Source organism: Columba livia, chromosome 2 (genome assembly GCF_036013475.1).
Source record: "Columba livia isolate bColLiv1 breed racing homer chromosome 2, bColLiv1.pat.W.v2, whole genome shotgun sequence".
NCBI classification, from domain to species: Eukaryota; Metazoa; Chordata; class Aves; order Columbiformes; family Columbidae; genus Columba; species Columba livia.
The window spans coordinates 31835336-31858087 of NC_088603.1; the positions used below are offsets into that span (position 1 = coordinate 31835336).

A 22752-nucleotide genomic window follows, 5' to 3' on the forward strand; every position below is an offset into this window, starting at 1 on the left:
CCGGGATTGTAAGCGAGCAGGCCCCAGAGGTAGCGCGGGTCTGTGCCATCGCCCTCAGCCGTCCCGGCTTTCCCGCAGGACGAAGCGCTGTGCGCATTAGCGCCCAGGTGCGGGCTGCCCAGCGGCGGCTCAGGCTCCATTTCGGTGTTAAAGGGAGCGCTGCGGCCGGGCCGCCCCGCTACCGCCGCGGCTCGCGCTCCTTCCCCGGCCGCCTGCAAACGGGCTCCAAAATGGCGGCGGACGCCAGGGCCGGTGAGCAGGTGAGCGCAGCAGCGGCCTCTCCCCCCCCCGCCCCGCGCCGCTCCCCGCCTACCCGCCCTGCGCTACGGCCGCCCCTGGCGCGGCCCCTCGCAGCCAGCCCGCCCACGCAGCGCCCCCGGCCCGGCTCCGCAGCGGGCGGCGCCGGCCTCGCCCCCTCGCTCTGTCGGGCCGGGGGCGCGGAGGCGCGTTGCGAGCTCGGTGCTGCAGGCCGAACGGGGGCCTGCTCGGGTCCTCCCGCGGCGGCGGAAGGAGCTCGCCTCCCCCGGCCGGCCTGGGAGCGCGGGCCGGCCTCGGCACCCCCGGCCGGCCTGCGGCGGCAGCGGGCGGCTCGGCTTCCCCGAGGCAGCTGCCCTTGGTGGGAAGGACTTGGCCGGGAGCCGCCGCGCTCCTGAGCTCCCCGGGAGCGGCGGGGGGAGAGCCGGGGCTGGCGGGGAAGGAGGCTCCCGGGGCGGGGGGCAGTGAGGCGATCTCACATAATGGGGTTTGACAAGTGCAGCTCTTGAGACGCAGCCTTTTCGGGTGTGACCGTCGGACGCAGCGTCTGGGGTCCGTGTTCCTGTGGCGGATGTGTTCCTATGGGCACGGCTGGCTGCCCACCCCTTATGGAGTCATAGAATCATTTCAGTTGGAAGAGACCCTCAGGATCATCAACTCCAACCATAATCTAACTCCAGCGCTAAACCATGTCCCTAAGAACTTCGTCTAAACGCCTTTTAAGTGCTTCCAGGGATGGTGACTCCGCCACTTCCCTGGGCAGCCTATTCCAATGCCTGACAACCCTTTCCATGAAGAATTATTTCCTAATATCCCATCTAAACCTCCCCTGGCCAACTTGAGGCCACCTTCTGGTGGGGACAGACAGTGACCCGCCGGGGCTGTGGCACAGCTGCTGTTCTCCAGACAGCACCTCTGGTTCCGTCTGCAGGTTTTGTCTGTGTAGGAAGACAAATAACGGCTATTTGTCATACATTTTTTTCCCCGTGTGACAGCTGCCACCAGGCTGCTGGCTGCACCGAGTTCCTGGGCAGGCGGCCCCTGTCCCAACATGGGCTTGTGGAGTAAGTGGCTGGTGTGGGTGTCCCGAGTTCCTTCCTGCTTCTGTTCAGAAAGTGCTGCAGGTCCAGCACATCTGCAAGTGCACCCACGGTTATTTTATGTATGTTCAATACATCCAGAACACGCTGGAGTTATTGTGCAGCCGATAGAGACCGTTCTAGACATGCCCATCAATGCTTCCAAGCCATTTTGTATTTGCAAAATTGTACCAATTTTGTCTTTCAAACAATAGTGATCTTAACAATGTCTGAACGTGATAACCTGTGTGGTAAAACTTTTTTTTGTTTTCTGACAGATATTTTACTTTTTATCAACCACTAGTAACCGAGATCCATAATTGTTATGCTACCAGCATTCATTGCTTTTACAAATTATAGGACATCAGTAATATACTCTGAAAATAAAAATCTGTCTACATTTTTCAACATTAAATGTACAAGCAGAGTTTTCTGGATGCATAATTTTAAAACGCCATGTACATAAAGTTGCATAAAATAAAGTTGCAACCGTATTGTGAGGTTAGCAGTTTTCTTGTTGATCACATGTACTGACCTGAGTGAGAAGCTCATTCTCCAGTCAACAGACATTACTTTTTTACTTCATTTCTATGAACTATGGTTCTCCACAGGAAAAGAAAATTAATGCAAGCGTAACGTAATTGTTGGGGTATTTTTATCAGTTTAAAATAAAGACTGCTAATTTAATATCTCTTTATCTCTCTTAGACTACACTATCGTTTGCAAGATGCTGTGACGCATATATTAATTTTGGTGCGCATATTAATTTAGACAAAATATGCATATGTTGTAATGAATATGATTATGCAGTATGCTATACTGACAAATGTACTGTATGTTGTCAGGCAGTAGAAAAACAGCTGAAGATCTGCGGCATCAAGAGGACCATAGATGTCTCAATATTATATCTGGCTGGACAGTAAGTAAAATATGTTTTTCTGTTTGGCTTTTACTAAAAGTAGAGCACACAGTTAATGCTAGCCTGTCATAGTGCTTTCCGTCTTAGATGCTCTCTGAACATCATTTATATGTGAAACATCAGTAAATCACGCTTATACCTAGTCCATAACTGTTGTGTAGGAAGAAATGGTGAAGATATGCTGTCATACAGAGCAGAGCTACACTCACAGTGAAGTATTAATAGTTAACTGCCTCAGCCCCAGACACACAATCCTTCTCCAGCAACCCAGGATTGCTCGAGGGTCTGTAAGTTCAGAGAGTTGTGCATGAACTTCTACTACAGGGAGCAGAGGAGTGAGACTTAATGGGCTGATCCCTGCCTGTTGTAACTGGCTCCTAAGGCTGGGTGGAAAAGAGTCTCAAGAACGCAAATGAAAAAACACAGGACCTGCCCAGTCTTAAAAACTGCCAAATTTCTGACCTCCCTGAAGAAATCTGTTATTGCAACAGTAAAAGTCATTGGTAGCACCTTTGAAATTACCTGCGTCTCTACCATGAAGAATTGAAGGGAGGGCAGGGCAATATGAAGTGAGCTCAAGAACACTTGTTTGGGTCTGGCAGTACTGATCAGAGACCTGATCTCCACTTAGAGCTTTATGAAACAGCTTAAGATGTAGGGCAGATGAGAAGAAGAAACAATGGTAAGTGAAGGAAGGCAAAGCTTTCATGAGCCTGTGGGTGATCTAGGTTGATAGGGCTGTAAACTGGAGAACGAACATGCTGAGAGGCTACCATAGAAAGATGGAGACGTGACAGGGCATACTTCAAAGTTTTTGAAAAGCATACTTTGAATTTCTGGCCAGGGCATAATTCCAAGTGTTGCATACCTGTCTGCAGCCTCGCAACTGTGTCTCGTGTTTGTACGGTTGATATAATATATAAAGAACTAATGTAGTCTGATAATTCAGGGACAAGGTTTTCAAGGTCTCTAGGTCTTATGAGTGCAAAAGAGAGGTGTTAAAGGATTTCAGTGTTGTCTAGCGTGTGTTTAATATTATAGAAATCAAGTCATCTTGATAGTCTAAGTGTGTCCACTGGTATCTTTAATTTCCTTCCCTATCTCCTGATTTACACTCAAAGTATTTGATGCTTTGTGAAAAGAAACTGTAAAACAGAGTTACTGTCAAAATTATTAAAATAATGCATTTTAGAAAGAAGAAATCACAATCTAAAGGCGAAGTTTAAATAAAGAGAAAACTAGAAGATGCGTATATATTTTTCTAAACAATACAAGAAAATTATTGTAATGCATATGTGTAAAAGAATTAAGACTGTGTATACGGTCCTAATAGGCATATGTTCTGATTTTAAATACTTAAGTGTACTCACTGGCTTTGACTTTTTTTTTTTTTGGTATGGAATAAAAAGAAATGTTCAGATGGCAGATAGAGAAGTGATCTGTCTTCCCATGAAACCATTGGAGAACGATGATGCAAGCTGGCTTCTTTGATCATTGGAGAGAAGTGAATTCCTTTTATTCTATATCAGTGTATATAAGCCTTGAATCTCAGCCAATCTCACTATCAGATCATGCTTCCTTAACTGTTGGTTTGACATAATTTTCTGCTGGCTAAAATAAGAAAGTGGAAAAAATAATAGGTCAATCAAATTAGAGAGAATGAGATTCTATTTTTAAACTACTAATAATAAATGGACATGAAAATATATAGTTCTGGACACTGAGAGTTGTCATCCTAGGAAAACTGATTTACTTAGCAGTAGGTAGGAAAAGAGCACTGCAGGCCAGAAAAGATGAGTTTGTAAGAGACACACAAAGTCTGGAACGCATGCGGAAGGAGACAGGCTCTTTTAAAATGTTAGAGGAATTAAGCTCTACCTGAGGCAAATTAAATGCCTTAATACCAGGGAAAAACAAACCAACAAACAAAAACAACACACACCACAACAGATCAAGGCTTGGAAGTCTTGGAGGTAGTCAAGATGAAGCTGTTACTAGAGAGGGAGTAAAGCCAATTAAAATGTAAACCTGTAAACTAGGTGTAGAATGGCAGTGACAAAGAATATGAGGAAATTTTGCTACCTGAAAAACAGTTCAGGAGTGTACAGGTAGACCTATACAGAAGAATTAGATGGTAGCTCTTTTATGTCCTGTCAGCCCTCATCTGCTTGGCTTTACTACTTGCAGTAATGTATATTCTGGTTACTTGTGACAATAAACACGTATGTATGTATTTGCGGGATTAATTTTTATGGATTATTTGAGAAAGCCAAATAAACAGTTCAAAAACATGGGAATCTAGACACTAGGCTTCACAGCTGGAAAACAAGCAGATCATTTTAGGCTCATGATGTGAGGTTAATTTTTATCAATCGTGTTAGTTCTTTCTGAAACACTGGCCCTAGTCTTGCAACATGTTAAAATCCACAAGGAAAGTTTTATTAAGTCAATTAAAATTCATCGTGTAAAGGTCATCTATAATTATTCTAGAGGAAATCAAGAACATTTCTTTAAAGCAATGAAAAATAAGGAGGACCAATTAGTGAAAATTACTTGGCAGCTCACTAATATTCCCTGGGTAGTAGGTAGTTTTTTATTTATAGTGCATTAGCAATCTCCAAGTGCTAGATACGCAATTAAAAAAACCACCTTGCCAGCACACAGGAGATAGTTCCAGCTTCAGTGGATGTGCAGTTTGACTTAAAACAAGACTGTTAATGAATATGAGTACATACCAAGTTTATGTCAGGACAGGAGAGAAGAGGGGTGAAAATAGAGCAAGAGATTTCACAATATGCACTGCTATGAAAAATAGCGAGAAATGTACATTGCTGTGCAATTTTCCTTTTAGATTTATGTCCCCAGGATACCAAACCTCTCCTGTGTTCTGAGCAGTTTCTATAAACGGAAAAGTACACAGGACTCATACTCCATGGGCAAATAAATGCCGTTATGGAAACAAAAATAATCTACCACTTAGTTTGTTCCCATTTCTTTACCACCTGCTGCTTTGTTATGCTTTCAGGTGTGTAGAATGCTTACACTGTCTTTGCCATCTTCTTCTTTGTGTCTTTCTCTGCTATGATTTCTACAGAAGTGTGGCTTTTTAATGCTTGGGTAATACTATTTGTAAGAAGTTCAACTGTGTAAAGTGATTAAGCACCATTAATGTTAAGAAATTTGTTGTTTTTCTTCCACCAGAGGACTAAGAAGTATCCCAAGTCTTTCACAGTTTCATAGGTTAAGGTGTTTGTGGATTAACAACAATAAGGTAATAAGGTATTCCTTTAAAGAGCAGAACAATTCATCTGTACTCCCTGACTATTATGTCATGATTTTTCTAACATGAAGTATTATGTAATTGTCAAGATAATAAATTATTTTAAATTTCCAGGCAAATTCAACTGATTTAAATATGACAGTTTTGAAGAAACAGTATTTTGTTTTACATTGCAGAGTATAAGCTGATATATTTTCCTTTGTATTCACATCACATTTGTAAATTTTGTGTATTTAAGAAGCTGAGGTGTTGTGCTAACACCTTAGCAATTGAAGAAAGATTGAGCATATTTAAAACTAAGTTACTGGCAAAATTGCCTGATCGCATAGCAATACCTGGGGTCTGGGACAGCAGTTTCCAGTGTAACTCGTAGCAAGAATACCCTGCCCATGAGTGGGCAGCTCTTGGAACAGACTGAGGGGTGATACAGCTGCGGGGTGTTCTTATAACAACTTCTGGCCTGGTTTTCCAGGAAAGGAGTGGACCCCAGAAAATGTGTAGCTCTTTTTTTTATACCCTTGCAGACATGCTGAGTTTTATTTCCTGGCAGGCTGGTGGGTGAAGTGAGGCTCTTTTTTTCCCTCATGCACACGCGAGTGACATGTAACTCCTTCAAATGTGCTTCTCCCTGTGCACAAAAAGAGTCACTGAAATGCTGGGGTTGATGGGGTGTCTTCTGTCAATGCAGGTTGTTGTGTCACCTAAACATGTTTGACTTCAGAGAGATTCACAAGCAAGTGGTTAGAGTATGACATTGGGCCACATTAATTTCTTTTGCTTCCAGTACACTGTGTGGTCCTCAATCAGTCACACAAACCATGTGCCTTTCTTTCTGCATCTGTGCGAAACCAGATTATCATAGTTATTATATACTGTAGGACTTTTAAGACAGTGCTCTGTCAAAATCTCCAAACACTACAGTTTCTAGCCAAGTCTAAGCACATTACACCTTACATAAAATAACTTTCTTGACAGTAGAATTAGCTTATTTGGAAATCTCCAAATACATAGCCAACCATTATTAAATGGTTGAATTGAATCCAAACCTTCACCATGAACCACTGGTAATTAAAATGCAAGAAAAGTGATAATAACCACGCATTTATAACCCACTTTTAAATATCTTACTGTACAGTAATTTACATGACTTTCACAATGGGTTCAAGTTTTTAAACACCAGAATTGCTTGTAAATAAATAGCTCTGTGAGCAACAGAGAAAAATAAATTTACATTCTGTGTCACTTAGGAGTGTATGTATATCTGCTGCCTCAGGCTAACATCAATTATAGACTATCTTATGTTGACTTCTGTGGAAGTCCTGTGGTTGTCCAACGATTAAAAAAAAAAGGGGGGGGGCAAAAATGTGAATGCATTAAAAGCCTGAACTAAAATCACGGGTATTATAAGGCTTTCCCTATTATTTCTAAAGGACACTAAAGAATAAGAGGAAATGGCATAATGACTAAGCAGAACTAATCTTGCTGACCATAAAAGATAAATAAATCCGATTTTTGCACAGATCTCTACCTTCCTACCTAAGCAGTAACAAAGAGCATTCTTCAGTTGGTCTATATAACTTGTGTGAACAAGCTGCTCAGTGGCTTTCCTTAGGAGAGATCTTAGCTAATTGCTCTAATAGGGGGAGCATATTTTTCTGAACTCAGAAGATTTGAGATATTTTTTCTTTCCGTAAAAATGCATCATGATAATTCTATCACAAAAAATAAATTCCAGAATATCCTAAAACACTCCAAACGTGTCAAAGATAGAGAAACACTGCTATGCACAGTAGGTGTGGGTGGGCCTTTTCTCTACACAAGGTACAATAAACATTGCAATTACAATAATCATTAACAGGATGTTTTAATTTGTAGGTTGTTTAGCTGTTAAGAGAATCCTTAAACCAAAAGCCTTAAACAGAAATGTAAGAAACTACCTATAGTTAAACAGTTTTCAAGAGACCACGTTTATATTCTCCAAAGTCAAATTTATACTGGCATATAACAGTTTTCCTAACTTTAATTTCAGATCCAAGATTTAACTTTCTTGATCAAAAACCACTGCTTGACTGAACTCTATCTCAACCATAACGAACTGACAGATATATCAGGTACCAACCTTCCGTTTTTAGACTGTTGAGCAGAGGCCTATACTGTCCATTGGCATTCAGATTTATAAAAGTGGATAACAGCAAGTAATGTAAAGGTTGAAAGCTCCTATGTATGAATAACAATACATGTTAACTATTTTCTTAGATATTTAATTGTTCCAGCATGCTTGAGTGGCAATAACGTGATATATTTATCCTGGTCTAAAGGATGAGATGTCATTCACTTTAACGTCAAGCAATTGTAAAATATTTTTGATCTTACATTACTATATTTCGTATTGAAAATAAACATGCAAAGCCCTTTTTACATAATGATTTGTAGTTCTCTTGCTGACCAGGTACTCTGTAAGCTGATAGAAGAACCTTTTGGTAGCCATTTATGTTTATATGGTGAAAAGCTGAGAGCAGTGCTGACAGACCTAACATGAAAATAAAAGGGTAATAGATTAATAAGTTGTCCCACTTGTAAGGTAGTCACTAAGGTTCTGCAGTTTCTTCAAGATACAGTTATTTTTATAATCAGAAGTATTTTGCAAAGTTACTCAAAAATTTTGTTGTAAAATTACATTTCTCTTACACTTCTATTTCAGTTTTGCTTGCTCTTGTATATTAAAGTGGCTGCACCAGACTAGTGAATTTGTGAATGAAGAAGCCAAAGCATAATACATTTGTATATACTCTAAATATTTTAAATGTTAATATTTTACTTTTCTCTGTCCCTATAAAATGTTGGGATGAGAAATGATGTTGATTAGTTCCTGTCAGATTTTGAGAAAAAAAGAATGTTTGAAAGAAACAAACACATGGGCACAAGTGATAATACCGAAGATAAGATCTGGGCAACCAGAAGGGCCAAGTATCATTAGTAGAGAAATGTAGATGAGAAATACTGCGCAGAATTTGGAAAATGAGATATCTATGCCTGGTGTGGTATGAGGATGTGAACACGTAGTGTGGGTCAGCCACAACAATATTTTGTAATAACTTTTAAATACATTAATAATTATTTGAACTGGAACTATTTTCTAAGGAAATCACTATTTACTGCTTGTGAGGCAAAGGTGGTATTAAGGATATACTATTGTTTGTGAGACAAAGGTAGTATTAGGCAAGGGTAAAAGGAAGTGAAGATGAATTAATCAAAGTTTACTGTGATATAGGAAGAAGGAAGGGAGGAAGAAGAGAGGATACAGTTGATGTTGCTTTGTTGAAGCAAGGGTGATGGGGACAAATGGAAGGAACTGAGATGAAAAAAGTTAGGCATATGTTCAAAGGATGTTACTAGAAAGACAAAAGGCATATTGCAATCTCTGATAATTTCTTTTTGGTTTACTAATCTCATGCAAGGTGTTACCAAAAGGCAGAGATGTATAACTAGAATATCAAATTCAGTGTGCAGCATAACAAAGTAATTATCAAATAGAGGCAGTCAGGTATGGTGAGAATAATTAATTGCTTTTCCTTTTATTTCAGGTGCTCTGAAACATTTATGTGCGTTACAGATTGTGTTTCTTCACAACAACCAGTTACAAAAACTTGTCGAAACAGTGAAGGAACTGAAAGGAAAGATAAGCTTGCATACCCTAAGTAATACCTTATTTTATTTTGCAGAACACTGAGCAGTAGTTTTTTAGTGTTTCTTATCAGGATGTTTCTTGTCTGTTTCCACATCATTTGCTGGTAGCTTTTGAAACTAAATATCGGTTTCAACCAAATTTGACAGAAGAAAGAGATCTCTAACTCATGAAAATTCCATAGAGAGTACCTCAGCTGAGAAAAAGCTGCCAAATGCCTTCAGAAGTTCACTCTCTTTGGCTGCTGGCTGGCCCATCTCCTGGAGGAGTAGCTTGGAGGCACTCAAAGCAGTTTACTGCTACCTTTTTGTAAGGGAAGGTGGGAGTAGAGCAAGATTGTCACAGAGGTGAAGGGAACTGAAAAACGGGTGTTATTGCTGTTTGAGAGTGTAGTGATAGGTTATAGAACCTAAAGTCCTGCCTTATTAATTCTGCTGTTCATACAACTTTCTGCACCTTTTTGGCATACTGTGTGGATTTCTAGAGCCTAAGAATAAATATATTTTAGACATTAAATATAACAATATCTGTTAAGTAGCATGCTTTCTGATATACTGTCTGGAAATGAAAGTAGTTTAGACTCTGAAATTTCAAATGAAATTATACAAGACAGTGTTGGCGCCACTAAGTTATGGTGTAAGAATTAGCCTCCAGGGAAAGTAGGATTATATGCTATTAACCTACTGAAATTGAAAGTGTCTTTTTCCATGGTTCCTCAAAGAATGTCACCATAGGTCATGCCAAATGCTCAGTACTTTGAAAAAACAGGAAACAAATTTCGCGTCTTAGTGACACAATCAGCGGAGGTGAATGTCATCAAACCATTACCTCCTTATGCAATCAAAAAATGGAATGCCTGATTGCAGGAAAGGAAAATATGGCTTGAAAAGTACACTTTTAATTGAACTTGACACTGGGACAAAAATTAAAAAACAAATCAAGTGTTTAGGAAGAGAACATGCAGCCAAATTATTGTAATTTTTTTTCATTATATGCAGGATTGAAAAAAATTGTCTGCTTAAGAATGCAGTTGTTGGAAGTGATTAGGCAAAGTCTGGACAGACATCCTGTGTATGAATGGTGCAGTCACTTGAGTCTAATGTTATAGCCCTACCAATTAATAGGGGGCTTCAACAGGCACCGGGAGTTTGTTGTACGTGTTGCAGCCATCTGTGGGAAATAAAGACAAACAGCAGATAGTTAAAGTGCTGCTGAGTTATTATGAATGGCAGTCACAAAGACATAGTGAAAACTGGGTGTATACTGGACTAGCCACCACCATAGAAACACAAGTGTTTAAGAGAACTATCAAACAATATATAGATCTACTAATCTACCCTAATGAAAAAAATTGTTCTTTAGTTCAAAGATATGAAAGTAAATGCTAATCAGTGGAAGAAACTTAATAACCTTAATAACCTTAACTTCATAGGAATTCTTTTTTGACCTTTGCAGTAATGAAAAAAATGTCAATGTGTTTGTTTCAAAGAGATTTCATAATAATGAGTTTTAAATTAACAGGACTCAATTCATTCAATAAAAGGCATTGTCCTGTTTGAAGTAAATGACAGCAATAAGTGAACAAAATAAAATTTCAAAGTCATATCCTATATATTGTACCATATTACTGTATAATTTATTTGCCTACTTGCAATATTCAGAAATGGGAAATGGGTACAGAATTTGCGCACCGTAGCTTTGAAAAGGGCTGTGCTCATAATTAACCTTTATCAAAGAAAAACTCTCTTGGGAATGGGAGAGTTCTCAGTGTTGTGACATAGATCTTTTTTATTGCTGGACAATCCGATTTAAAAAAATACACTTGCTAACTTTCAACAGAACTTTTGGATGCATAATAGCATTTTATTATTTTGTAGCTCTTGGGGACATTAGAACTATTGAAATGGAGCAGTCTAATACACTGTTATTGTTCACTTCAAAAGTAGCATGCAGCTGCCAAAACGTTGCATTTATCTTCCTTAAGACTGTCTTGTGATATTTAGTCACTGCCCTGCACCAGATTTGTAGCACACCACCATTCTTCAGCAGGCGTTTAAGGAAGACACTCAGCTTCTAAAGATTTACTGAGCGGGTTGCTCACAACTGCTGCCTTTTGGGAGATATGGAGGGTTCCTTTGTGGGCTCACCTTGTGCTCACATCTTCTTTTTGGAATCCAAGATTTTTGTTACGTACTCTGTAAATTGCCTCAACTGATTTATTATCCACAACTGATAACATCTTGCCGCTAGACCTCAGAAAACTGCTTTTGTTCTTCAATATGTTTCTACCACATTAGCTCCTTTCTGCCCCATGTGGGTTAGGCACACTGTTTTCCTGCACTCCACATAGAGAAAACAGACAAAGCTGGGGAGGGAGAAAGCATTATCCCTAATTTGTAGACACAAAATTGCATGATATTGACAAGAAAGCAGATAGCAGAGCCAAGAATCGATCCCAGATGTTTTGTGAAATAAGACCCTCTTGATCCATACAGTGGTTGGATTTATTGTAAGAATGAGCAGTAGAAAAAAATCATATACTCAAAAATAAACCTACAAATCAGTGTTGATGAGAGGGGACATGATCCAAGTAGCATCCAGAACCAAAAGTACTTAGTATTGACCCTGATGTGTACCTTGGAAAAATCTCTCTTCGTCTTCATTCCATTCCACTACCAAATGTACCTGCTTGTAGAGACCTTTCCAAAACATTTTTCTTTCTGGAATGCTATCACATATTTTCTTGACGCAAGAACTGACTGATATATATGTAATATTCTTTCTGATCAACACTTTCTAGAAAAAATTGCTATACGCTATGTTGTTTGGTGAAAATTGATCTTTCTTTTGCTGCCACCATGTGGGTCTCTTGCTACTTTCAAAGTACAGTGATTTTAATATTTTTTTTAAGAATAAAAATATTTTAATTTCTCCTCTGAATATGTGAAAAGGCTTTTTTCTGTGTAGGAGATACTAAATGCCCATTCCAGCCTTACTGCACCCTCAAAATAACTGTGAAATGGCATCAAGCACTGAGCTTTCTTTGCCAGTCATACTTATCCTGAAAAACATGAAATGGCATCTTGTAGTTTACAAGTCTGTATCGAATATTTCCAGACTTTTTTCTTCTTCTAGTGTCTCTTTTTTGCTTCTGTAATACCATCTTTTCCTTCCCTAAACTGCTAAAATTACATATAACAGGATTTTTACCCTAGAGTGAGTATTAGCCACAGCCTCTCCTCAAAAAGATAAAACCAGACCAGTGTAGATCTTGGTAGAAGTTGTCAAAATTATTAATTTACTATTTCTTTTTCTCTTCTCTGATCTCAAGGTAGCAGCCTCCTAATTATTTTTACTGTGTCAGAAGAATAGCATGAGTATGAGTAGAAAAATAGCATTATTATATTTTCATTTTAGAAACAAAACAAAACACAACAATGCTCAACAACATTTGTTTGTTGACTGATCTGGGAACGGGACCGTTTCTGTTTTAATCAACCTCAGATATCACTGTCATGAAACACACTGATGTGGCATGTCAGCTAGGCAGATGTTCCACATCTGGCCAAGCAGCAACACAGCATTGATACCTGTCTCTGGTGCAAAGGTTTCGTTATTCAGGTAATGTGAGCCTGAATGGAAGTATTTTAGTTAAGTTGCTAATGGGCTTTTGGATCTTAGTACCTCAAGTCTCAATATAAGTTAGTAGGACCCAGGTACTCAGAAACGTAGGTGCTTTTAAACATTTTATGTTTCTTGAGTTTTCAAACTCATAATCTGTCAAAACATCAGAAAACGGGGTATTTACATTTTATATTGTGTCTATGGGATAAAAACTTCATATCAACTGTGATAAAGCCTTAGGTGTCCTAAATCTCATCTGCTTTTAATAACTCGCTCTCCCTACAAAGTTTGTGTCTTTAAGCTGTCACACCTAAAAGACTGCTGTTATTTAAAATAAGCATCATCTAACAATACATAAGAAAACTAACAGCAAACACTTAGTGGTTTTGTCTGTATATCATAAAAATAGAAAAAAAACTTCAAAGGTTTGGAGCACACCATGGCACCTTTACTCAGTTCTTGCCTGTGGTGTTTTGCATACTCTGCAAGAAGCCAATTCTTGCAGTCTGTGTTTAGTTGGGTAATTTTGCATGTGTAAAGAGCCTGTGCTTGGTTTACCCAGCATAAGAACAACTTGAGTTTAATAATTCAAGGTTTGATTTTTGTGATGTTGTTTGTTCTTGGTTTTGGTTTGTTTTTTTTTCTGTATACATTTTGCAGACCTATTCCATAACCCTCTGGCACAAGATGCAGACTACCGGCTGTATGTGATACATGCCCTCCCTTCAGTGCAGCTCCTTGACAGGAAGGGTAAGGATTGCTTTCCCCTTCTAACAAGGCATTGACAGTTGCTTTTGATTTTAATCAGTTTGGAAAAATAGGTGACTTAATCTTGCCCGTTCTTTTGTATGCATTTGTTGATATAGCAAAAGGTCTACTGAACAGATACCATTTTTTGCAAGATTTGTCAAGCAAATAGAGTTTGCATGGCATAAAGGGTTTACTTTGTCAAATGCTTTTGATCTCTGTCTTTTTCTATTTAAATTGTGCATGTTTATCTTGTATCTTGGTCTATATATTTAAGGGTGAGATAGCTAAAAGCCTGTCCTTAGAAACGTGTACCTACATTTGTGCATTCACAGAATCACAGAATGTTAGGGATTGGAAGGGACCTCAAGATATCATCTAGTCCAATCCCCCTGCCGAAGCAGGAACACCTAGATGAGGTTACACAGGAAGGTGTCCAGGTGGGTTTTGAATGTCTCCAAAGTAGGAGACTCCACAACCCCCCTGGGCAGCCTGTTCCGGTGTCTGTTACTCTCACTGAGAAGTTTCTTCTCAAATTTAAGTGGAACCTCTTGTGTTACAGTTTGAACCCATTACCCCTTCTCCTATCACTGGTTGTCACAGAGAAGAGCCTGGCTCCATCCTCGTGACACTCACCCTTTATATATTTGTAAGCATTAATAAGGTCACCCCTCAGTCTCCTCTTCTCCAAGCTAAAGAGCCCCAGCTCCCTCAGCCTTTCCTCATAAGGGAGATGCTCCACTCTCTTAATCATCTTTGTTGCCCTGCGCTGGACTCTCTCCAGCAGTTCCCTGTCCTTCTTGAACTGAGGGGCCCAGAACTGGACACAATATTTCAAACTGGTATATTCACATAAGTGAGCATCTTTGCTTAGATATGGATAATATCCTCAGCTACCTACATGTTTCTGTACAGTTTAAACAGGTGTATGCGCATTTCTTGATGAGGTACATGGTGACCAAACTTTGAAATATAAGTCTTTGTAAATCATCAGGAGATCTTTCACAGCTTGTCTACTGTAAATTCTGCAGGGGACAAAAAAGTCTTAAGAATAGCCAGATGATAAACCAGTCAATCTATAAATATGCCACAGTGGACCCAGAAAATCAACTTTGGTGATTTCTGTCTTTGGAGAGCTATGTTCTTGGCAGGAGGACTGAAAATTACTGGAAAGCACTGAGGAAGGTGTCGATTCCTACCCCAGCTTTACCTCATAAGAAAGTAGCAAGGAGAAATAATGGAATCTTGAAAATTCGCTCTCGAGGAGAATGAGGATGCAGGACCTGAGCGAGGCAGCCGCAGGACAGATGCAGGGTGGGCAAACCCTGTGGCTCTGTCGCACAGGAAAGCTGGCGGAAGGGCCGCAGCACATGTCAGGGATTGGTGAGGAGCTGCTGGATCTGACCGCACAGCCCTTCACTTACACGTTCGTTTTGCACTGGTACCTCCAGTCTGTTGGATATTTGATCTCGTGTTACATGTGCTTAGCACGTCTGTCAGGCTGTTTTACTAATGATAGTCTTTGACTAGGGAGCTGTGACTCAAGCTTAATGTGCTGGAAAATATGTGTTGCATTTACAGCTCTAGAAACACTTCCATAAAACTTCCTAGACTTAAATCTCCTAAATACAGTTATACTGTAATCAGTCCTGGATTAAGACTTGAGGCATTAACTTGTTATCAGGCTGTACCCTGGACTTTCTATTTAGTGAACTGTTTCTCTAACATTGCAAAGCTTCTTCACCATCTGTGGGACATTACCACAGCATAGTCCTGGCTGTCGCCTTTACACAAGACATGTGCCCGCACTCCTGTTACCTCCAGGCATGACGACAGCAGTTCCTTCCTAATTGGCCCCCTAGACACCATGACTTTAAAACTTCCCTGAATGAAAAATGCTTCTCCAGATTTAGTTATGTGTTCTAAACCTTTAGCTCACTTCTGTTCCACAGCTGAAATACTAAATTAGTATGCAGTTCATGTCATTGAAGTTAAAATCTGCTATTTGATAGGTTAATCATATTTGTTTTGCTGTTAATTATCAAAGTAGGCATACAACTGTCTTTATCTCTACTATGCAGTCATTAACATATATAGACAGTGGCATAATTTTTCCTTATTTTTCCACTGGAGACTAATATTCTCAAATTCTTTGTTTAAAATTTGAAGTTATTTTTGACCTAAAGTGCAAAACAGGAAAATTTTAAGCTTTTCTTTTGATTGCACTCCTACAGTTTTCACTGTAATTGAGCAGTGGGAATGGAACTGGCCTTGATCCGGGACTTGTTTTTTGCTATTCGTAAAGAAACTTCCCAATCTTTACTGGCTTGTGCAGTAGATCCCATTTAAGGGGCATGAAAAGTCTTGCTTTCTAGTTTCTTGGTTTGAAACTTCTGATCCTATGGCATTCAAAAGAAAAAACTATTTTATTGGACGCTAAAGCCTTAGAAAGTATCACTCCATGTTCCCATTTTGAATAGTTGTGAAATTACACAGATTTACACCGCTGTTGTTACGAAACTGCATAACAACAACAAAGAGTGAATCACCTTCTGCATGTGGATAGATAATAGCAGACCTTTAAATTAGTAGAAAAAAAATCAATTCTTTGATATTCCTTTTAACAGCAGTTACACAAAGAGAAAGGGAGTCAGCGCTTTATCTTTATAAGCGTGAAAGGTCTTGTGTGGTGCAGCCAATAGCTTTTGGAAAGAGAGTGAGTATGGTCCTGGGGCCTCCGCTGGGATCCCGCAGAGCCAGCGCTCAACCAGACAGGAGGAGCCTGACAGTGCCCTCAGGTATTTATAATAATGTAAGGAAAAGCATTCATTTTTACATGATTTGAATTAGGAAAAATTATTTTCATTCATCTGATAAAAAGTTATTGGTTTTAGTAATAAAGTATAAATGCATCGGGAACTCAATGAAGTTGCTTCATAAAGTAAGGAGTAGTAGCAGCAACAGGGGTATTGTGGCAAGTAAGTTCCAGTCACTCTCTGTAGTTACAGAATTGTCTGTGAAGATAGTTGAACAAAAAAAAATTCATTTTTTTTCAATATGTGTCTTGTGAGTGTTTGGTTTTACTTTTATTTAATTGAAAACCTCTCAATACACTTCCAGGCTGTCTCACTCAGTGATCAGCATCATAGAGTTTTGATGCCCTCTAGTGCTTTTATAAAATAATTTATCAAAGTATTTTCTTCTAAATAACGTTTTAAATTTCAGGTATCTTGCCTAGTTTTGGAAGCAGCTTCTTTTTTATGCTTTCCAGGCTGAGAATATTTTAATGGTGCCTTGTAATAGCATATAAAGTAAGTTTTAAAGAGTTCTTAGACTCAGATCTGGAAGACAGCATGGTCCTAGCCCAAGAAAAACAGTGAATACCACCTGGAACCTTGTGCCTTGTAGCACAATCCAGAACAAACCTTGAAATCCCACACAATCTTGTCTGCTTTTTTTAATGTTTTAAAGATAAGAAAAACAATATTGTGCATAGACGACTGAAATGGTAGCATTTTAAATGGTAGTGTAGATAAAGTTTAGAACAGCAATAAAGTACCTGAATTTGGTTTTTTATGTATATATCACAATAGTAAACCTGAAAGTAGTGTAATTTTGAAAAGGTTGGGGGAAAAAAAAGATAGTTTAATCATATTTAATACATTTGTTTTGCTGATAACTGTCAAAGTAGGCATATAATTGTCTTTATATCTACCGCGCATTCACATATATAGACAGTGGCATCATTTTTCTGTTAAAGAAAAAAAAAATGCATGGAAATGTATGTCTACAGGAAATAAACCACAAGAACTGCATAAACCTAAAGAAAAACAAAACAAAACAAACCCCCAAAAAAACAAACAAAAAAACCCCCAAACCAAAACCAAACCGAAACAACACAAAAACCCCCCCAAACAACAACAACAAAACCCACAAAAAGCCCCCCAGAAACAACAGATAATCATTTCCCCAGTGATTTAATAAAATATGATCTTGAACATTTCAAATCATCTGCTAGTTTTCAGTTCATTTGAACAAGTAATTTAGTTTCAGGATCAGCTCATCAAAAGGCTGTACAGCCATTAATATCTTAATTTGAACTTTTTGTTATAGGTTGGAAATCTGGAAATCACACCAAAAAGTAAGTAAGTTTTAAATTTTCTTTCTTTTGCATCTCTGAAGTATTTACTTAATGTCCTCTTCCTGTACCTAAAACATCCAGTACAAATGAGCTTTTGAAAACATTTCTGGTCTTTGTATTTAACATAGTTGCAACTCTATACGATTCTTATGAGACAACCTACCCGCTGCTGTCTGAAATTTAATATTGAAAGGGATTCCACATTTGGAAATGGGTATATAAAAATGCTATTTATTTATAAGATCAAATACTGATCACTAGGAAAAACATGCTTTAAATATTAGGGCATCAGAATAGCTGTTCCTCATTGTTCCCCAGAAAACTTTCTCCTGACGGGCTTTTCAAAAATACATACTCCGGAAAATATTATGACTTGTAGAATGAAACTTTTTTAGTCTGCACTTGTTGTTACTTTTATTCTGTTTGGTTTCAAAATCATAGAAGTAAATGTAAAGCTTCTCTCTGTTCTCTCTGTGTCTGGACTGAGGCAGTATAAAGGTTGCATTTTAATGTGATGACATTTTTAGATGCTGTCTTTCTAAGGGTAAGTTTACAAACTTTAGATATCAGGCTTGGTTTTAGTTTCTAGCTTTTCATGTGAAAATATTTGCAAATTTATTAAAGGAAATAATAAAAGCCTATATATGATGATATCCTTGAACAGTCTGATTTTATACAGCTGCTCACTTTGAGTACAGCTCTTTACAATCAAACTAGTTTATGCTTAAAAACGAATTTTTAGCTGCTTTCAGTGGAGTTTGCTGTTCTTATTGATAAGGTTCCTCCAGCTTATACAGGTGCTGAGGCTTTGCAAGGTACCTTGTCAGGACACAGTGGCTTATACTCAGTGGAAACATTAGGTGTGTGTTGCTACAAATACATCTTTATGAAATAATTTCTTATAAGATCAGATTCTAATACTGTATCAGAGTGAGAAGGTTTTGGTTTAACATGAAGCCCTTGTCAATTCTGTCGATGTTGTGCACCTGCCACTTTTCTCTCCCAGACTGCAGCCGGGGCAGGACACATGGACAACTCAAGCTCACAGTGGTCTGGATTCAGAGCTTGGAGAAGGGCCATTTGTATGGTGCCTAGTTAAAATAAAATATTGAAATATATTGAAATAAATGTGCATTTGCGTTAATGGGTATCATGCCACTATGAAATCATAGAATTAGCTTTACGATTTCCATTGAATCGGAGTATTAAAAGTATAAAACAATTATAATTTTTGTGGGGAAAAAAAAGCAGTGAAAACAAAGTAACATTTAAAAGTCTACTGTAAATTTATTTAAAATAATTCATAGGCTTTTTTTTTTTTATTAGAATCCTGTGATTCTGACCTTTTCTCATTTTGTTTTGCTTTCTTAAATTGGCAAACAGAAGGAAGTCTTCCAATTATTTAAGATTTTCAAATCCCCTCTCTTAGTGTCATTATGACTTCTAACCACTTTCTACACAGAGCGGGTCTAGTGAATTACCTCCAAAGTAGTTTGGAAATATCTGATAATGCGGACTGGTTTGCTCTTTTTGCAGAGTACCGTTTGAGAACCCCGAAGATGCTGTTTTAGTGCGGGCAATGACGAGATCTGTGATGGAATTTTCCTGTGTTGACTGGAACAAAGTAGCCACCTGTCAAGAAAGACGGCTTGAAAACAAAGTGGAAGAACCTCTTAAGAAGATGACAATCCAATTCAAATGAGGACTTTCTTCCGTAAGAAAAAGAATCTTCTTCTCTGCAGTGTGAAGGCAAGCCTCTTCTAAGTTAATATATCTATAAAACCAGTACACGAAAACATGCATCTAGTTAAATGAACTTTCAGCAAAAAAGAAGTAGTAGTGTAACATTCCTTTTATCATCAGATATGTCATATGGAGAGTGAATAAATTAAGAGAACAAATGATAAATAGGGGAAGTGTCACAATAAAAGTTGATTGGAATGCAATTCTTACCATACTTCTGTTATCAGAAATTATTAAAGCTAAATAGCAAGTTAATTTTTAAAGAAACTAAGGAGAAATAATTTCATTCCATATAGTTTCTACTGGAGAATTAGGCTTACTGTGTTAACTAGCAGTAATTAGTCTTCATCCCTCAAAATACAGGTATGAGAGAGCAACCATTAAGATTTTCTCATTTCTGAGAGGGATTCAAGTTTCAATGTGCTGATTCGTGTGCTGCACGAATGCACTGAGAACTCTTAGTTCTATGTGAATACTCATTTGGTCTCACTGCAGTGGAACAGTGAGTTCTTCTGCCTGCTGACAGCCAGCTCCCAGCTGTGGCTGCTCGTGTTCTCCCACAACACAGGCCGCTGCTTACTGGCCCTTTTGGAGAGCCAGGACTTGCCGTACACTGTGCACCAGCCCAAGGCTGCTGACTGGTTTTAACACACTCTCTTCTATAACCTCATGGGTTGTGTGATGCTGTGGCTCCACACCCTACATTGTTGGCTTCTACAGCCTGTTACCATAAGGCAGCTGGTGGGAGATGTGCACATAGATGGAAAATAATACAGTTCCTCCCATCCTCCTCTCACCATTCTGCCAAAGGCCTAAAGTCAATGCTATCTGACATATCAAAAGCCCTTATTTAGCCTCTGACTTGTCTTCCGAGTAACATGTCACATGAGCTGTTTCTTCCAATTCATGATTATGGACATATTGACCATGATCTTCCAACAGAAGAGCTGTTGCCAGCTCAAGCTGAGGAAGGCAGAGGTAGCTCTGGAGCATCAGTGCGCACTGGGACCCAAACTTGGGTTGCAGTTGCTCTCCTCAGACTCGCTGTGCAGCCTCTGCTTGTAGTGCCTTTGAGGCCTTTTCAAGTTAGAACGGGAAAAAACACAACTGCAGAATCTGCATCAACAATCCCATGCTTCACATCTACTACCAACGTTCATACTTGCTCCTATTGCTTGGGCTTTTCTTCCTCACCAAGAAGTGCTGGCTGGCAGACTGAAAGCAAGACTTACGCTGTGGATTTTAACACAGTTCTAAAATCCTGAAGCATTTCTGCCAAAGGGTTTGCATTTTCAGAGAAACCTTGAAGAGCAACACGCCCCCATGAGCCCCGAATGCTACATGTAGAACAGGGAACCAGCAGTACTTCTGCATTCCCAGATCCAAGAGTGGCCAGTGACCACACTGTGACTCCGTATTTCAGTTCCAGGCAGACATCTCTTGCTTGCCAATCGTCAGGAAATTAAACTCGTACACCCAAGCTAGAGGAGACCCACGCATGTAAAGAATGTCACCGTATGTCCCAATAGTGTTACAGATGCAGTAAAGAAAATTGCCACGCAGCTCCTTCTTTTAAAAAACTTCCCTTTATTCTTTACAGTTTAATAATCCTTGACATTAAAACATGGGTACATTCCCTGCACAGGTGCATTTATGTATCCTCGTTCTTACAGTTTTCAAAATATTAAACAAAAACTTTCAATATATTAAATAGTAAAAAATTAATAGTATTTTTCCTCTCTTTCCTCTGAGGATGGTCCTTATTCCTCTAAGTTGAAGGATATTGCCATGTTCAAAACATCCAACAGTTACATATCTCAATTTTTGCCATCCTTATGCAGCAAGTGGTATTTTCAGTTCTGGCGTTCCCATTGATTTTACGAGACACAGCAGTAAATCTGAGTGAAAACAGCACAGTTAAGGGCAGCTATTTTCTAGATACAGTATTCAGTTGAAAGCCTAAGTGAAATCCCAGTTGTGTCAATGCACACATGAATTTTCCCATTTAATTCACTGCGACCAGTGACATCCATCCCAGTGTGCTCTAAGACATCTTTACCTGAAAACTACGACTTAGAAACCATTATTATTGTCAGTCAAAATATTTTAAATCATTCTGGTCTTCCCTTCATTAGAGTTTAACAAACTTGGAATATTTTTGACCAGACCAATAGTGAAATAATTCTGTTGCAACACGTATTTCACAGTCAGCTTACGACATCTGAAACAGCAGTATCATTTAATAAAATTGCCACAAAATACACTATTGTTGTGCACTCACTAGTCAAAAATATTTACAGTACAGATGAGCATCTTCAGAAACATAACTGCTACTGAATTCTTTCAGATAAAGCTTCAGAAAATGGTGTCAAAAAACCAGTTTAATAGTTGGCTTCCAAACACTTTTAACTACAGTTCTGTGTACTTGCAAAAAATCCAAAAATTACGATTAAAATAGATTTTAGGTTCTGAAAACATGAATAATCCAAATCAAATGCTTTTTATTTTTCACCAAGTGGCTGATTAACCAGAGTCATAGATCTTTACTATGCTTACTGGTGGTATACATGCAGATGGATCTATGCCACTCTAATTTTTATCAGATAAGAAATATCTATGTTGACAATCTACAACAGAACCTTAAGAATTTATAGACAAATGAGCCAGCATTTCATCTCAAGATAAGCAGAGACATGCTGTCTTTCAGAGGGACTCTTGCAGAAGCCATGCCAAAAGAACTCGGACATGGTCAGCATAAAAAGTTCTCTAGGACGCTTGAGGTACAGGGACGTAGCCAGAACACTTAGTCCCCTCCTACCCTCCTCTTACTCTTCAGAATCTTGAATTTTTTGAAGAGCAATGTCAGATAAGCCAGTCTCACTTTGCAGTGGACTGTCAGGGTGCAGGGCTTGTGCCTCCGTCTCTTTGGTAAATTCAGGTTCTTCCGTTCCCTCAGTAGCATGATTTGGATTCACTTCTTTGGTAGCATCTGGACCAGGTTCCGACTGTTCTTCACTTGTAGAACTACCCTCTACTAGTTGCATGGCATCTAAGCAAAACAGAAATTGCATCATTAGTAAACAATGAACCCATCTGCAAACAAACATTTTTTTTGTTGAAGAGTAACAAACACTAGGAGACTTTGCATCAATTACAAAAATGATTAACTTCAGCAAGGTTCATCAAAAAAACCCTAAGGCACTACAGCTCTGCTTAAGTTGATGTAATATTACTCTGAAACAACCCTACACAAAGTTCTCACTAATTAATTTTCAATTT

General features: G+C 38.9%; 2 protein-coding genes across 9 annotated transcripts in view; one reads left to right on the plus strand and one right to left on the minus strand.

Moving 5' to 3' along the window:
• LRRC72 (leucine rich repeat containing 72) overlaps positions 1-22752 on the plus strand; it is a 23930-nt gene continuing 1178 nt past the window's right edge. The window contains exons 1-9 of one of the 8 annotated variants that reach the window (XM_065051227.1): positions 1-260; positions 2180-2253; positions 5455-5524; positions 7563-7644; positions 9118-9231; positions 13503-13592; positions 16217-16387; positions 17703-17730; positions 19267-19687. In XM_065051227.1, coding sequence (XP_064907299.1) covers positions 231-260; positions 2180-2253; positions 5455-5524; positions 7563-7644; positions 9118-9231; positions 13503-13592; positions 16217-16387; positions 17703-17730; positions 19267-19432 — 825 coding nt within the window. In that variant the 5' untranslated portion in view covers positions 1-230 and the 3' untranslated portion in view covers positions 19433-19687. Of the gene's footprint in view, positions 261-2179; positions 2254-5454; positions 5525-7562; positions 7645-9117; positions 9232-13502; positions 13593-16216; positions 16402-17702; positions 17731-19266; positions 19688-22752 lie in introns of those variants that run through there. The other 7 variants (XR_010470058.1, XM_065051221.1, XM_065051222.1 and 4 more) reach the window with 7 other exon arrangements.
• ANKMY2 (ankyrin repeat and MYND domain containing 2) overlaps positions 21041-22752 on the minus strand; it is a 24480-nt gene continuing 22768 nt past the window's right edge. Inside the window, exon 10 of the mRNA XM_005510945.4 lies at positions 21041-22522. Coding sequence (XP_005511002.1) covers positions 22299-22522 — 224 coding nt within the window. The 3' untranslated portion in view covers positions 21041-22298. The remainder of the gene's footprint in view (positions 22523-22752) is intronic.